The sequence below is a fragment of the Aphelocoma coerulescens genome, chromosome 4, assembly GCF_041296385.1.
Source record: "Aphelocoma coerulescens isolate FSJ_1873_10779 chromosome 4, UR_Acoe_1.0, whole genome shotgun sequence".
Lineage (NCBI taxonomy): Eukaryota > Metazoa > Chordata > Aves > Passeriformes > Corvidae > Aphelocoma > Aphelocoma coerulescens.
The window spans coordinates 2802765-2818107 of record NC_091017.1 but is presented as its reverse complement, the minus strand read 5'-3'; the positions used below and the strand labels follow the sequence as shown (position 1 = coordinate 2818107).

General features: G+C 44.7%; 1 protein-coding gene across 9 annotated transcripts in view; it reads right to left on the bottom strand.

The window, feature by feature from the left end:
* Positions 1 to 203: 203 nt before the first annotated feature.
* The window catches only part of ANK2 (ankyrin 2), a 129582-nt gene continuing 114442 nt past the window's right edge, over positions 204 to 15343 (bottom strand). For 5 of the 9 annotated variants that reach the window (XM_069012491.1, XM_069012484.1, XM_069012485.1 and 2 more), the window contains 11 exons: positions 14438 to 14512; positions 12904 to 13035; positions 12375 to 12521; positions 10929 to 11208; positions 8964 to 9243; positions 7353 to 7445; positions 6852 to 6935; positions 5677 to 5841; positions 4881 to 5063; positions 3807 to 3898; positions 204 to 2438 (listed from right to left, as the gene is read on the bottom strand). In XM_069012491.1, coding sequence (XP_068868592.1) covers positions 2255 to 2438; positions 3807 to 3898; positions 4881 to 5063; positions 5677 to 5841; positions 6852 to 6935; positions 7353 to 7445; positions 8964 to 9243; positions 10929 to 11208; positions 12375 to 12521; positions 12904 to 13035; positions 14438 to 14512 — 1715 coding nt within the window. In that variant the 3' untranslated portion in view covers positions 204 to 2254. The remainder of the gene's footprint in view (positions 2439 to 3806; positions 3899 to 4880; positions 5064 to 5676; positions 5842 to 6851; positions 6936 to 7352; positions 7446 to 8963; positions 9244 to 10928; positions 11209 to 12374; positions 12522 to 12903; positions 13036 to 14437; positions 14513 to 15343) is intronic. The other 4 variants (XM_069012487.1, XM_069012488.1, XM_069012489.1 and 1 more) reach the window with 1 other exon arrangement.

The window sequence follows — 15343 nt, the reverse complement described above, 5'->3', positions numbered from 1 at the left end:
TTGTCTGTCATTGGAAAAGGAGGAGAAGGGGAGGAAAGGGTAGCTTTTGGCTCAGGTCGTACCCTTGGCAAGGCGTAGCTGTGTCTGGGATGAGCAGGCTGGGTACAGAGGAACCGTAACTCTGACAGCACAGCTGAGGTCCCTGTGCAGGCACTGTCCCTTTCCTGCTGCGCCGGCAGTAAAAGCGAGCGAGCCACTGTTGCTACATTGAACACTTGTACATTTTTATTTCGTTAAATCAGCCATTGTACACATTGCAGCTATGTATTGTTAGTGTTGTATCTTTTTAATTTTTAACTAATACATGCCCTCATAGATATATTCAATTAGTGTTATCACCATGGGAACAAGATGCTGATTCGTCAACTTAAAATTCACTTCTTCTCACAGTATTCAAGTTCTCTGATAACACAGCAAAAAATCAAAATAAGAGGTGAATAACCATTATGCTGTTACACAGAACATCATCTGCACCGCAAATAACACAACAGAAATGCATTTCTTGAGAGCCCCATCCTTGAAGACCCTCCTGTGCTGTCTCAGACAGCCAGGAAGCCACAATGCGCTGTGAGATGTTTCATCGCGGGTCTCATTTGGTTTGGCTGCCAAAACACTTTTTTCTTTTCGTTTCCTTTCTCGCCTGCCCAAAAAGTGTCAGCACGGCACCTCAGGTGGTTCTGCCCACAGGAAGCCAGAACTCCAGAGATGTTTCCATGCTTTTGGCATCATTACCTTAATGAGGAAGTGCCCTTGTTCTGAGCACTGAGTGAGTCGCTAAAAAAAAACAAAACCAAAGAACCCTATAGTTGTAGAAGGCCAGATAAGCTGGGACAAAGGATTGCTCCTAAAGTAGAGGGTTGGTTTTACTCTGGTGTTGAGTCTACTATTAAAAAAATTAAATAGCTGTTTAAAAACATTAAGTTGGTGTGTTTGTGTGTGTGCATGTTATGCTAAAACCCTACAGAGCTCCCTCCATTAAATATTAAGGTATAGAACACCCAAAATGTCAGATCCTATGTTCCCCTTTTGGAAAATAAAAGTGCAGACATGCTATCGTGGTTTTCAGAGGGTTGGTTTAGAAATATATATATATTATATATAGTTACATAACAAAATATGAACAGAAACCGGCTGCCAAGGATTGTGAGCACTTGTTCTTTAAAAAACACTTGATCAGAAGATAAAAACTGCTCGCTCAGTGCTAAGAGGGCCAAGAAGCTGACATGGTTCTAGGAGGGTTTGGTTTTGACCTTCAAATGCCGCATGCGTCTATCGGCTAAGAGGCAATCTTGATAAAACACGGTGAATTAATTATTCTCCTTTATAGTGGGTAAGTCTTTGTCCCGTAGTTATCTACAGTGCAGTGGACAGCAGGAAGCACCCCCAGTCAGTCGGTGAGGTCGGCTAAGCGGTGATGGAAACAGGGAACTACCGGAGTTAGAACTGTTTAATACACGTCGCCACAGGTCCGGATCTATAGGCTTTAATACCGTACACGAACGTGCTGTAGCTAGAGCTGCTAGCAACTTGGGTACCTAGTGGGGTAATTTGTGTTTTTCTTTTGGAAATGTTTGTCTGGAAACGGCTGGCTGAAGGTGTCTGCACTATTGATGGCCACAGTCAGCTGTGATTCATGTGAACAGCTGTCTTTTGCCTGACTCTCGCAGCCTTTGCCTAGACCAGCTCTCTAAACAGTCAGTCTTAGTACGTGGTGGCTCTGCAGCACTTCCTCCTGGCTTAGTCTGCGTTTGCAGTCCGGGCGGTGCCGTTCCGTGAGCCGGTGCCGTTCCACAGGGTCACTACACCTCGTAACCCACGACGCCAACAGGCAGAGAGTGTTCTGCGGTCTCGTGAGTTCAAGTACTCTGCTATTTACAGTTTACACGTCAACTCCTTTGTACGGTGCACGTACACAGTCAGTGGAAGAGGCCTGGAGATGAAGTCTGCTTGGCAAGGGCCGTGTCAGGAAGCGAGCGCCAGAGCGAAGGGACAGGGACAAGCGGTGACGCTGGCAAGGGTGCCGGCGTGGCGGATAATCATCCTGCCTGAAGGATGCTATCTTTGGTCACAAATTAGCTTACAGGGTGAAAAATCATACCAGCAGAAAATGAAATTTGGGATGGGGAGAAATGAATTCACTGCGGCTGCACAGGTAGAAGCGGCAGTGGCTGGCATCGGTGATGCTCTGCTACCCAGGGATGGTGACGGCTGCATACAGGAGGGGTCGCGTGGTGCTGTGCGGGGCGGCAGCTTCTCACTTGGCCTCCTGTGTCCAGTCCTCTTGGCAGAAGTGCCTAAGAAGCTGCTGGAGGTCATGCTGGAGGTCATCCCTGGGGAGCGCTTCTGGGGTGTCTTCCAGCTCTTCTATGTGAACATGTTTTCCATAGCGGTCCTTCATCACAGTCCTCTTCTGTGTGCTGGCTTTACTTAGTATTGTCCTGGAAACAAAAAAAAGGGAGAGACCTGACTTAGAAAGGCCGCAGTTCTGAAGGTCAGAGAATATTGTGGTTTTCTGCCTTGGAAAAGCCTGAGTTGCACGTGCTAGAGAGAAGGCATGGCAATGTCTAAGTATGATGCAATAGTGCCAACTCCTATCGAGGACTGCCTCAGCTGATGCCATGCACACCCTGGGGAACGTGTCCTCAGCATAACTCAAACCCTGTGTCTGTACTGCAGTGAGCCCCGGCCGTGGCCTTCACAGCGCTGGGTGTGGAGAGCTCGGCAGACAGGAGAAAAGAAGGAAGAAAGAAAATGAAGAACGAATGACAAATGAATCAATGGAGAATGCATGATGGGTGATGAATGGATGGAGGATGGATGAAGGGATGATGAACGAACTGATGCCATCTTGATTTTTACCTTTTTTCTTTTATACATTCTCTGTATTCTTGACACACATATTTGTAGCTTTGTAGCCTATTATTTTAACTTAGCTTACCTTCAGGGTTTTCCTAGGCAGAAAGACAAAACCAATTCCAGGACCCCTATGCTGTCTTGGTTCTCCTTAGAAACCAAGGTTGAAACTAGCTCTGTAAGACATGTTTTTATAAACAGGGCCTAGTCTTCATCCCAGGTGGGGTGGATTTAGAAATAGAAGTACTAGAGCTGGGGGCATTACTTCACTGGGCATGCTTTTAACTGGGGGCAGCTCTTATCAGATATGCTAATTTGCAGAATCAATACAAATTGTACATGAGTCACGTGGGGCGTGCATCTTTGTCATTTCCCACCTGAGAAACTGTGCACCTAAGGATCCTTAGATAAAGGTACCCCTTTTTACCACCCTGTGTCTTGCTCTTATTTCTGCAGAGAAAAAGGCATCAGAATGGATGGATGGAGGATGGCTGGAGAGTGGATGGATGATGGAGAGTGGATGGATGAATGGAGGAGAAGGAGAAAGGAGAAGAATCTCTATCCATTCTCCATCCCTTCATGCATTCTCCATCATCCATTCATTATTCATTCTCCCTCCCTCCCTCCATTCTCCATTCCATTAGAATGATGATAATTTGGTACACTTACAAAACTGCATTCACCCTGTGTGGGGGTGGGCATTTTTCCATATCTGCCCCTGGAGGCCTCCAATAGGGACCAGCCTTTGTATTACCTCCTGTACCGATACTGTCTGGAAAGTGTTGTTTTATTTCCAGGTTCTTTAAGCCATCACTTCCACCAGGTTAGGAGATGCTTTAGTACTAAACACTGCAACTAAAGCTTTGCATTCACTGCAGGCACTCACTGCAATGCAGTCATGTGAGTGTGTTAATTCATTTGCAGTCACACTTCATCAACTTGCCAAGCCAAACCTTTTAATTACTGATCCATCTTCTTTCTTGACTTCTTTCTCTACCAAAGCAGGGACTTGGACTGTCATGTGGTGACCTGTATAGCTCAAAGCCTCCAATGCAAACATAAACTTCAAATTATAACACACCCCAAACACGTGGAGCTCTTCCTACCTTAGTCCTTTGTACTCCCACAGACCAATGCTGAGAAAATGCTGAACAGGCACCTAAAAGCAGCAGCTGCCTTCCTGCTGCGCACGTCAGATACAGCTCCTTGTGTGCGGCAGTTTGACTGCAGTAATAATTGCACCAAAGCTCCTCCTCCCGGCCATCCAGACTTCCTGATTTGCTGAGGTGGGAGCTAGGAACTAAGTGCTCCTTCCCAAGCTCTCTCTTTGAACCTCTACCAGACAGGTTTTGGCCCTTGTTTGGCCTCTGTGCAAAAAGGGGGACCAGGCTGCTGGTCTGGGTTCCTGGTTACGAAACCCAGACCGCATACACGTGTCACCTGCTGCCACACAGCTTTTACCTATTTATCTGCTTTGTAGGTAGTTACTTTAGCCTCTAAGACATGCTATTCAAGGGGACCATACACTGGATTCAGAATGAAGTGCTGTCAGTTACTTGTAGAAAATAAAAAACTATTTTCATCCAAGATCACTTTTCTCTTACTAAAATGTCTCAAGTGATCAGAAAGAGCAGAACACCAGAGAAGTGCTCATCAGCTTCGTTGCTGTTTTGTCCTTTCGAGGAGAAACACATCCCTTTACCCAGGGGGGGCTTAACTGTAGCCACTTCTAAAAGGAGCTCTACAAGTGGTAACACGTGAATGAACTTTAACTGCACTCACACCCGAGACTTCTAAGAACTTCACACAAAGCCTCCATGCTGTTTTTCTTTGGTCTTAACAAGTTTCTTAGCTAATTCTGCCACATCAGCTTTCCTGACACATTCTTTGTATGCGCATCTTTTTGGAAGGTGGACTTGCCAGTTGAGGCTGGTGCACCACCACCAAAACATTTCAGGAGAACAGAGTTTTTCCCTGGGGTTGTGGAGATGCTTGCTGTAATGCTGACATATAAAAATTATTTGTACCTCTTCGAAGTCCTCTTTGGCTGATGGAAGATCAGAAGCCAGGCTGGCATCCCCCAGGTGTTTCTCTGTCCTCTCTCCATGCACTACAGTGGTCTTTATGACTTTGCTGACTTTCCGGCCCTCCACTGGTTCGGACTGGAATTTGGAGGCACTAGACAGAACGGCAGGTTCAGACAAGGTCACCTGCAAGGTCAGAAAGCACAAGTAAGCCGGAGATGAACTCCACACTTCGGGATGTGCACTGGCAAAATGACTTTCCTGTCTGTGGGCTCCACACGGTAAAAAGAAAAAGAAAGGGGGGGGAAAAAAAGGAAAAAAAAAGAAGAAAGAAAAAAAAGACTCTTTTTTCTTGTTACTTTACTCCTAAAGAATTAATTCTGATGAGTAATGCTGGCAAGAAGTGTCAGTGAGGTTTTTCACAATTCTGATAACCGCTTGGTACACCTTGCTCTTGGCCCAGGACTGCTGGAAGCACACCCTATTGCCAGCTTCTGGCCCTCTGTCACAACTTAGGTATGCCGATCCAAATGTCTGTAGGGCCACGTGGTGAAGCATGGCAGGAAAGCACTTACCTTCTCAGGTTGCTTCTGTTTTTAATTACCTGGCTCTAAACCACTTCTTGTCTAAGTCATAGGTGTTTTTAGCCTCTTCAAAGCAAGAAGAGGCCAGTAAGGTCAATGTACTGTAACTGTGGGGTTCTAGGACTGAGTGGCAGAATGAGCACACCAAGCTGCAGTGACTAAGAGCCTGTTGGGGTGCTGCTGCTTTGTGCCACAGCAGGCAAAGCACACCCTACCTCTGAGTGCTCACTGTCACTCTTCAGCACAACCCGCTTCACCACTTTGGAATAACCATCTCCCTCTTCCACAGTGACGGGGGCTTGAGGTGTTCCCTGCATTACCACTTCCTCTTTTTCCGTGCCATCTGGAGCAACAAATCGCCGGATGATCTTCCGAGTCACCTGAAGGAATGGAGTTTAGTCCCCAAAGAATTAGCAGTAAAATATTCCTCTTTGTTCTCTATCCAGTATTTTCTACTCAAAGGGTATCTTTTCCTACATGGAAGAACCTGCGTAGATAGATGGTTGGGTGTTTTATTCTTCAACACCTACTCAAGAGACTCATCTGGTGCTGAAGCTCTCGAGGCACTGGCAGGCCAAAGCAAGAAGAGAATTACAGGGTTCAAGATATGAAATTTCTCAGGAGGATGGGTGTGCATCCATCTGTGGATGACCCGAAGCCGTGCACAGAGTGGTTCGAGGCAGAGACCTATCTGCACGAGCAGTCGCGCTCGCTCCTGTGCAACACGACCAAGGAATCTTTGGCTGTGTAACAGGACCTCAAACAGGTTCCAGAGACAACCCATCCAGCTGAGGGGGTGTGACAACTGCTCGAAAGACAGAAGATGGAGTTTGCCACAAGCCCAGCTCAGCCATATCCTAGACCAAATCACTGAGCACCAAGCTGTCAGATAAACAATGGAGCACAGAAGTTCCCCTTTCAATTCTGTGCTGTGCAGAATTTGCTTTTCTAAGCATGACCTGATTTTGAAGATCTAGAGTCTGGGTTTATCTGACTCTTACAGACCCAGCCTTCCACTGCTTTCATTAGGACAAGCAAACAAAGGTCCCAGATCAGATTGGGGCAGAGTGGGTTTTTTGCTGGGGCTTTTTAAAGGAAATAAACAACTTTCTTCTAAAAAATGTGGATCTATGCAGAATTTTCATTGGCTTTAAAGCAAAGTTAACAAAATACATCCTGTTAGGTTATAGACCGTAACACAGAATGATTTTAAGAATCTAAGTAATTCTTCTAACTTTGGTGTCTCTCATGAGCAGAAATTCTCATTCCTTCCACTCTTTACTCTTCAAATCACGCCCCTTCATAGCAGAAAGTTTGGCATTTCTGTGGATGATTTCTCCTTCCTTTTACAGGAGAGGAAGAAGGTACCAAGGGGCAGAACTGACAATACCTTCTTTACCACTGTGTGGCCGTGTTCATCCGTGTACTGCTCTTCTGTGACTGTTTCTGGTGGCATTTCAGGCATACTATCAGCCTGTACAACAAAGAACAAAGTTGTGTGAAGCAAGGCCTTCATGTGGGTCTTGAAATAAGCAAGTTTAAAATCAGTTAATTGGTTGCAGAATGGAAAAAAAATCAGCAATGTTAGGAAAAAAACCTGTTCTGCAAATAAATCCTTAGAAAGGCATGCAAAGAAAAGTGATGCCACGGCACGCACGCAAAGATATGTTAGTTGGCCTTGTTGTATACGGGGCTGACGAGCCTCCATCCTCCTCCTACCGAGGCATCAGGTGGAATTTAGAGTTGGGTTAGCAGTGTTACTGTAATCCTACGGTATTGGAGAGGCTTATCCAGTGAAGATGCATTATTTGGGAGCATCCCATCTTGAGGTGCAACACCAACTCAGGGCCTAAGGCAGCGCAGGCACGTGCTGTCGGTCAACACTCAGTACCTGAATAATCACCCGGCGCCGAATGACCCTGGTAGTGACCATCTCGTCATCGTCCGAGCTGAGCTCCAGCCCGCCTAACTCCTCTGCTAACTCCTACGGGAAGCATGGAAGCAGGGCTCTGTATGTGGTACTAGCAGTACCTACAGCTTCTGTCTTCTTACACCACCTCTGCAATTCCTACATTTTGCAGATGCTTTCTGTGTTAATTACACAGGAAAATATAGGAAAGCCTTTCAATCCTCCACAGGAAGCAGTACAGAGCACAGTGGACAGAGAGTAGGACTGAGCAGTTTTAACTAGAGGACAGTGTAGCAGTAGCCTCAGGACTAGAAAGATCAGGAGAAATTAGTAACCAGTGTTGAAGTTGTCTCTCCTGCACAGGGAAGAGTTAAAAATTTAAAAATTGCGTCAGAAGGCAAAGAGAGGCTGAAAAGAATGAGGTGGGAAATAGCTGTGCTATAAAAAATGTAAAGGGGAAAATAAATAAGGCCGGGGGGGCGTTCCTTTTTGGTGGTACCAGTTGTTGTTGTTGTTGTTGTTGTTTCACTTTAGTAAAAGAACAGGAGGAAAAAAGCAGTACATTATTTCAACAGCAGCCTGTCCTCCAGCAGCCCTTGTGCTGGACCCTGCTGTAGATACTCTTTCAATCATCTGACACACTTTAAATCCCACCTTTTCCTGAGATCCCAGAGGCAGAGCTCTGAAACCCTTTATTCTAGAGGGGATACCTTTGACCACATAGTAGCAAAGACTGAAGGGCTTGTTTCTAATGAATGTGATGGTGAAATAATTTCTGCTTCAGTAGAACTGGACTTTCTCTGCTCTAACTAGACTTACAAAACTAATTTCCAGCCCAACGGTGCCTTCTCCTTTTCTCCCACTTAGAACAGGCAAAGCACATTGCTTATTCTTAAACCTTTATCTGCCAAGAGATTTTAATTCTCCAGTAAAAGCCATCTGGTTGCTCTCTTTCCTTGCTGCTTGATGTCTTCCCCTCTCTGAACACTGCAATGAAGTCCCTTTGTCTCACACAACCCAAGACCTGCCTTGTACGGTTTTTGATGTTCTCCCTCTCCTGTCTCCGCATCTCTTTACTGCCTGCGTGCTACATAAAGACCATTCTTCCACTACACCCTCATTAGTCTGCAATGCACAACTGCTGCCTCTTTTCCATCTCAGGGACTTTACAGACCTTTCATGCCGTTTCTCATGCTGCTCTGGGCCAGCCTTGCCTTGCTTTATGAGCTTTTATGTTATTACTTTGCCCACATTACATCTGTTTCAGCTTTTGCTTGTACACGGTTTGTTTCTGCCCCTGTTACTGACACTCTCTGTCTCTCTCAGGCGCAGATGTAACTGCCACAGGCCAGAGGACACAGAAGGGTAGGGCAGAACCAGAACTACCAGTCTAGACTTTGGGATCTGGGGCTTGCATAAACTTGGAAAATCTCAAGAGAAAAACCTTTACCTGACCCTTCTAACCACAGAGGAAAGGAGAAACAACTCGGTGCCAGATGCAAATGAATTACAAATATTCTCATTTTAAGGAATGACTGAGATATAAAACTTGGGTTTTTGTGTCAATTACTTTGAGGCAAAGTTGTCATTTACCTTTTCCAAGGATTCCTCCTCACAGCCCCTTCCAGACTTCTCCATCTGCTCCTCAGTTGACTCCACTATCACAAGACTAGATCTCCTTGGAGAGAGGTGCTCCCGGTGGAGGTGGGGGTCCTCGGGCTCTTGGATGATGGGGGAGTCCCCTCTCTGGGCAGAGGACGGAGGCTGCAGGGGTGCTCTCTGCACCTCTCCCTTTGCCGTGCTCGAGGGTGCGGATTTTCCACTCGCTGCTTTTCCAGCTCCCACGGACTGCTCCGTTCCTGGACCTGTCATGCTGTGAATTACCGGCTCAAGTGAGTTACTACCATGCAGTGCTTCCCAGTTTCCATCAATGGAATATTAGGCACTGACTCGTATTCCCACATAACCCATATTGTTATGTTGTCTGGCAAAGTCTAGAAATAACCAATACTTCTTGACAGGAACTGCAGAGTAGTCTGGCTGGGAACCCCACGCATCTTCCCAAGTACATCTCCAAATGGATAGCCAAACCCTGCAATTTTTGCAATTCTGTAAAACTTGGAGAGAGCTTTGCTGTCACTTGCGCCCTCACGTCTCTACAGATTACCATTTATTTCTTTAGGGGAAGAGCCCGGATCACTATAGGAGAATGTGAGGCAGCTAAAACACTGAGCACAAGCTGTGCAGCTGCAAAGTGGAGAAACTAACTTTTATGTAGAATTCTGGAGCTTTAGCAAACAGACATTTAGAAGAGGTTCAGGTTTTGTTTGTAACGTTATCTTCATGGTTGAACCCTGCTATGATTAATCACTGCCCCAAGTTAGTTTAACCTCTTATTACGTATGTTACTATGTAACACAAATATGAAGGAAATACATCTAATTCAAGCATATGTCCATCCATTCAATATTGTTGTATAATACCTCTTGGAGCATGTTCCTTACAAGCCATTTAAATCTAGCCCAATTCCCCTTCAAACTAGACCTGTGGTGTAGCGATATTCCGCTGTCGTCGCTACTCTTGTGCAGTGTCGGCAATATTGTCTCACAAGGATTCTCTGTTCCTCACAGACATTCCTTTCCTGATGCACAGCCTTAGGGTGCATTGGTATTTTTGGCTAACACTGCAACAGAAGCTTTCTTCGATGGTATTTTGTGTCTCCCACACTCTCTCCTGGCATATCCTGAGCAGAAGAATGCCCCAAAGTCCGTTTGCTGGACTCAGCTGCCCTTTGACTGCTGGGAGCTGCATCTCCACATCAAAGCCAATCACCTCCAGGAAAATCACTTCTTTGGATAGGGATTCTTGTTATCTTGCTGGCTTATTAATACCTGAATCTACCCTGCAGAGAGCTCTCAGCAAGGGCACATAATCAGGGAAGGTGTGGAGAAATAGACATGATCTATTTCTTTTTCAAATGACACCAACCTCACTGACAGCCCCCACCTCAGAATTCAAGTTTTTGCTGCACAGGCCTTCTAAACGTGCACTCTGTCGTGTGTTATTCCGTAAGTGCAAGTCCTTGTGTCTCGTCTCTGTAAAACCCTGTTTCTGCTCCCTTGGCCGTCTGAAATGCACTTTTAAAACTGCAGGTCTTAATAGAATAGTTGGGAGTTCTGTAAGTAATGAATACATTGAAAAAATTTTGCCTGCATTGAAAAAGCCATCCTGAAGTTGAAGAAAGGGTCCTTTAGGATTACTTTCATGAAGATGACATCACTTATCATCCAAAACATGAAAAATATACAGAAAACCCCCTTCACTTCTCTATTAACACTCTTTTCTTTCCTAGGTACTTTCCTAGACACAATTACTGCTTTGTGTTCACAGGGACAAACTTTCTCTCTTAAGGCTTCCCCCACGTGGACTAAAAAGTGGAAACTGCAATTGGAGGAAAATTCTAGCGCATTCCTAAGTTTCAAAGGACACTGTAAAATCCTCTTATTACACGAAGAGAATCTGTTCCCTATGGTTTCATCCTGGTCTTTTGACACTTACAAATATTCCTGCTGTGAAGCAGATGGTTTCCCTGGCACGTCTTGGGGTTTCCCTGAGAATTCAGCTTCTACTTGTTCCTTGTGTGCTTGCCTCAGAAGCTCAGCCATGGACGCTTCTGCCTCGCTCCTGGGAGTACTATCCTGGAACGGGGAATAACTGACAGACACGTCTTCCTCGGAGACCAGAGGGGGGTGTTCGGTTGGCTCGCTGTCCTTAGATACTCTCTGCTGTTCTTGCTTGTGCCTCAAGCTGTACACTTCTTCTTGCAGTGCAGAGAACCCTTGCAGACAGAGAGAGCAGAAATCTCGTTACAAGTCTTACCCGGATACAGGAAGCCCTTCCCGTGCTCTGTGTGCATTTAAAATCCCTGGGCACAACACATTACCTGAAATTCTTGAACACCTTGAGTGGGAGGGGACCCGGCCTCTCGGAATAGTCAAAGGAATGCTGGATTGCCACTACTATGGCCAGATTTGGAAAGTAACAGGCAAAATAACATTTACCCAGAAATTTACCTCAAGTAATTATGCTTGAAACCCTCAAAGTATAGAATAAGATTCACAACAGATTTGTTTTCCAGCAGATTAGGATAGATTTTAGTGACTTGTCCCCCCATACTCATTATTTATCTGCTTCTGGAAAAATCAGCTGTACAAAAATAGACAAAAACACTTCACAGAGGACTAGGTACAGGAAGTAGTTCATTTATGTGCCACATTCACTGGAAGCCTGGTGAACTCTGGACAAAAACTTGGGGGGAAAGAGAAAAGCTTGTGCTGAGTTTGAGCTGGACAGAGAGGTTATCATTCTAAAACTACTTGGCTGTGATATGAGAATGCTAATTGTGACAAACAGCCTTCTAGTCCTACGTTCTCTTCAAGATGGGACCTTTGCAGTTGTCTAATATGCTTCAATATTGAGTTAGGCACATGAAAGCATCACTTCTGGAAAAGAGAATTTAATGCCAAATAATTTGGAGGTGTTCCTTCAGTTTGCAACCATTGGATCTAATCCACTGAACTTTCAAACTTAAGACGCCACAGCATCCTAACAGAATTACAATAACCTGGATGCTCAAATCCAAAGGGGATTTTGTCAAAGCATAGAGTAGTTTTCCTTTGACAGATCTTGGTCAAATTCTAATACGACCTTCTGAGCTTTCATGAAAGCACTTGTATAAGCAAAAGAAAAACCAATCCCAAGGTAAACTGGGCAAACTTTGCTGGCCACATTATTTGCTTTTGAAGAATCAGCTAAAGCACAGATCTTCTACCTGGTGAAATGTGACCCGTGTGATTCCAGTGCCATTCACCCACACTGTCTCTGCTTTCAAAACGGGATTCTAGTGCTCTGTCACAGGAGCTCATGGAGGACCCTGGGCCAACGCTCAGAGCAGAGCGATGCTTAGAGAGATACCCTGGGCAGTTTGGGTCAGGAGCCATTTACCTTCACTGTGGTCCAGTGCCATGGACTGCTCTGTGTCCGTGTACGTGCGCGGGCCGTGGCCCTGCACGGGGTCTATGCCGCTGGTCTCCATCAGGTGAACGATGTCCATGCGGTTGATTTTCGTGAGGCATTGGGTCAGATTTGTATCTGTGGCATTGGAATGACACCGTGCAGCTGAGTTAAACATCACACACACACTCTCTCCCTTCTCCTTTCCATAGGAAGGGCATATATAGGACACTGACCAATGTCATCTATAAATTACAGATATGTTTAGAAGCAGTGCTATGTAAAATCTAAAAAGAACTGAATGGCTGCCTATAAAAATTAGCACTCTGGTTTTTCCCTTGTAACAGATTTGTTGAGTTGCTGTGTTATACAGACAAGACAAGAAATAACACTGAGTACAATCCGTGGCCATCCTTTCTGTAGCCTGCATTTTCCCCAAATTTTCTTTGTGATTACAACACGCAGCTGCCCCCTCAACGAGCACACTGGAGACGGTTACACACAGGAACCGGAGACAAACCTGTTGCGTGTTTCCCATCCCTTTCAAGCCAGTATTTGAGGAGCGCATGGCTCTGGTCTTGCAGCGAATTGGGATTTTCAATTCGGATCTGGTGAATTTGCTCCTCTGTGAAGTCCAGTTCTCGTGCTAGCTCTGAAAAAGAAATCCATCTCTGTAAAAAGGTCTGCTATTACTCCCCGGGTCTAATTTAATTCAAAGAAAAGCAAATGGCTGTGAATTACAGTTTGACCCTGAGAAAACCCATGAAACCAAGAATAAGTGATGTCCTTCCATTATAGCACAGGCTCAGGCTGCAGTCCAGACAAGAGAAATGACTTGATAGTCTGTAACATCTTTCTTGTATCCAGAACCAGGAGCAGCTTTCTGCCATCACCAAACTAAGATGCAACTGTTGAAACGGGTTCATCAAATAAGCTAAAGCCACAGAGAATTTGTGAGATTCCTACTGTTATCCCGCTTCTTTCATAAAGGAGGATTCAGGTTCTACTCCACTGCCATTATGCATGGACTTGATTTTGGAGGGTGTCATGTTTTAATGAGGCAGAGGGAACCCAACCCCCAATAACCTTATTTCTGGGCTGGTTTGTAAACCTGTGTCACCGTAAACTTCAACAAGTAGAGAGTAACTACGCATTAGATTCAAATCCTACAAAGTCCAATGAGTTTGAAGCAAAACCAACCACTATCTCACCCACCAAATTAACATCTGGCAAAGTAATCTTTTACCATAAGCAATCTTTGCCATAATAAAAGACAGGAATATTTATGCAGGTCTATTACCCTGCTCTCCCTAAAATGCTGTAAAACATTAATTTGACGAGAATCCATTTTTTCTAGTTTTGTTTTTGCGGCTGTCCATTCACTTCTATTAAATTTTCAGCATATTCTTAATCTGTTACTTTGCACTGTCCAAGTCCTTCTGAATTCAAGATAATCCATGTTGGGATGAGTGGGTCCCACTTAACTCTATGGATTGAAGCAGAGGACAGGAAAGCAAGATATAACACAACAACAGTGAAGAGCATAATCTTCATTATCAAGGAGGTAAAGTGTTTTCCCTAGCATGCAGCTCTTCTTTAACTCCTGGAGTCTGGCTTATTTTCAGGAGTGTGATACTGGTCTAGCAAGGGACATAAAACAGTGCAGACCTGATGTGATTTTTTTGCAACATTTTTTGTGTCAGACTGCACAGTTTGACACAGCGTGAAGATTTCTGCACAGGTCTTTCTCTTTTGCAGAGGCTTTAAGCTGATTGTCAGTGACGTTTGCATCTCATTCCATGTTACTCTCACTTGTCTCTAAGTTCGCTGTCTCAGGTCGATTAAATCCACAATATAAATATTGTTTTAGGTGATTGTGATTGTTTAAGTACCTTGTGATCCCATTTAGGAATCTTAGTATCCCAAAGACAACAAGCTTCTGAAATATTTTTATAAAACATCTTTAGATAATCAGAAAATAATCCAAAATAAACATGAAAGGAGTGGGGACCATTCCCCTCCTTTCTCTCTGGAGCAGACAACATGCGTTTTACCTGTCCAGCTGAATCCAAGGTGATCCGCGATATGGGCCAGTCTCTCCTCTGTCTTTTCCTGATCATCCTGTTGATCTAAAGGTCAAAGAGAGCTACAAGTTGCCTTTTGCAAATTAAAAGCCATTTCCATAGGAGAGAGAGCCCAAGAGGGGAAAGTGCTGGTTTTTCCTAACTGCTGTGTCTAAATGTGGACAGGCTGCGTAACTCAAGTGAGGCCTGGAAATCCCTAGGTTCAAAAATAAAACCAAAAAGCTTGGCTTTTCAAAAAGCACAGGACTATCTAGTTTTTCCATTTGAAAATCAGGCTTTCATGTGGAATTGTCATCTAGGACTGAAGCACCTACTGTATCTGTTTTGGCCAAGCATTTTACTCTAAAACTTCATTTTAATGTTCAGTTGAAGACTTAGTCAAAGTCAAGAGCCAAAGTTTTCCATGCCTCCTTAGCAAATTCCAGGGTTGAAGAATTCATCAGGGACCGGTGCTTCTGATAGTGTTCTTTCTGTTGTAGGGCAAGTGGTGTTCAAACAGCCCACACAGCACTTGAGATTATGGTCTGTATTTGAGATACTGTTAATTTCAGTGTCTTTGACCCTCTGGACAGGGAGTGAGACAAAATGCTCACACAACGAAGGCAAGGAAAAATCACATGGTCATTCGTCAGTCCTCATTCCTTTCACTAAAGGTGAGACTGACAGCTCCTCCCATCCCCAGAGCTCGTTTGAGGATGGCAGAATTTGAGTTTTGATTTTCCCTGAATGCACACGTGGATTGCGACACCTCTGAATCAGGAAATTGCTTAGGGTTCGTGATATGCACGTATCATTTCAGCTCCTGATTTCCATTAGGGCTACCCAGCACTAGCACACAAGTAGGTGAGAGGAAAACCAAATACCAGAAAACGTGTA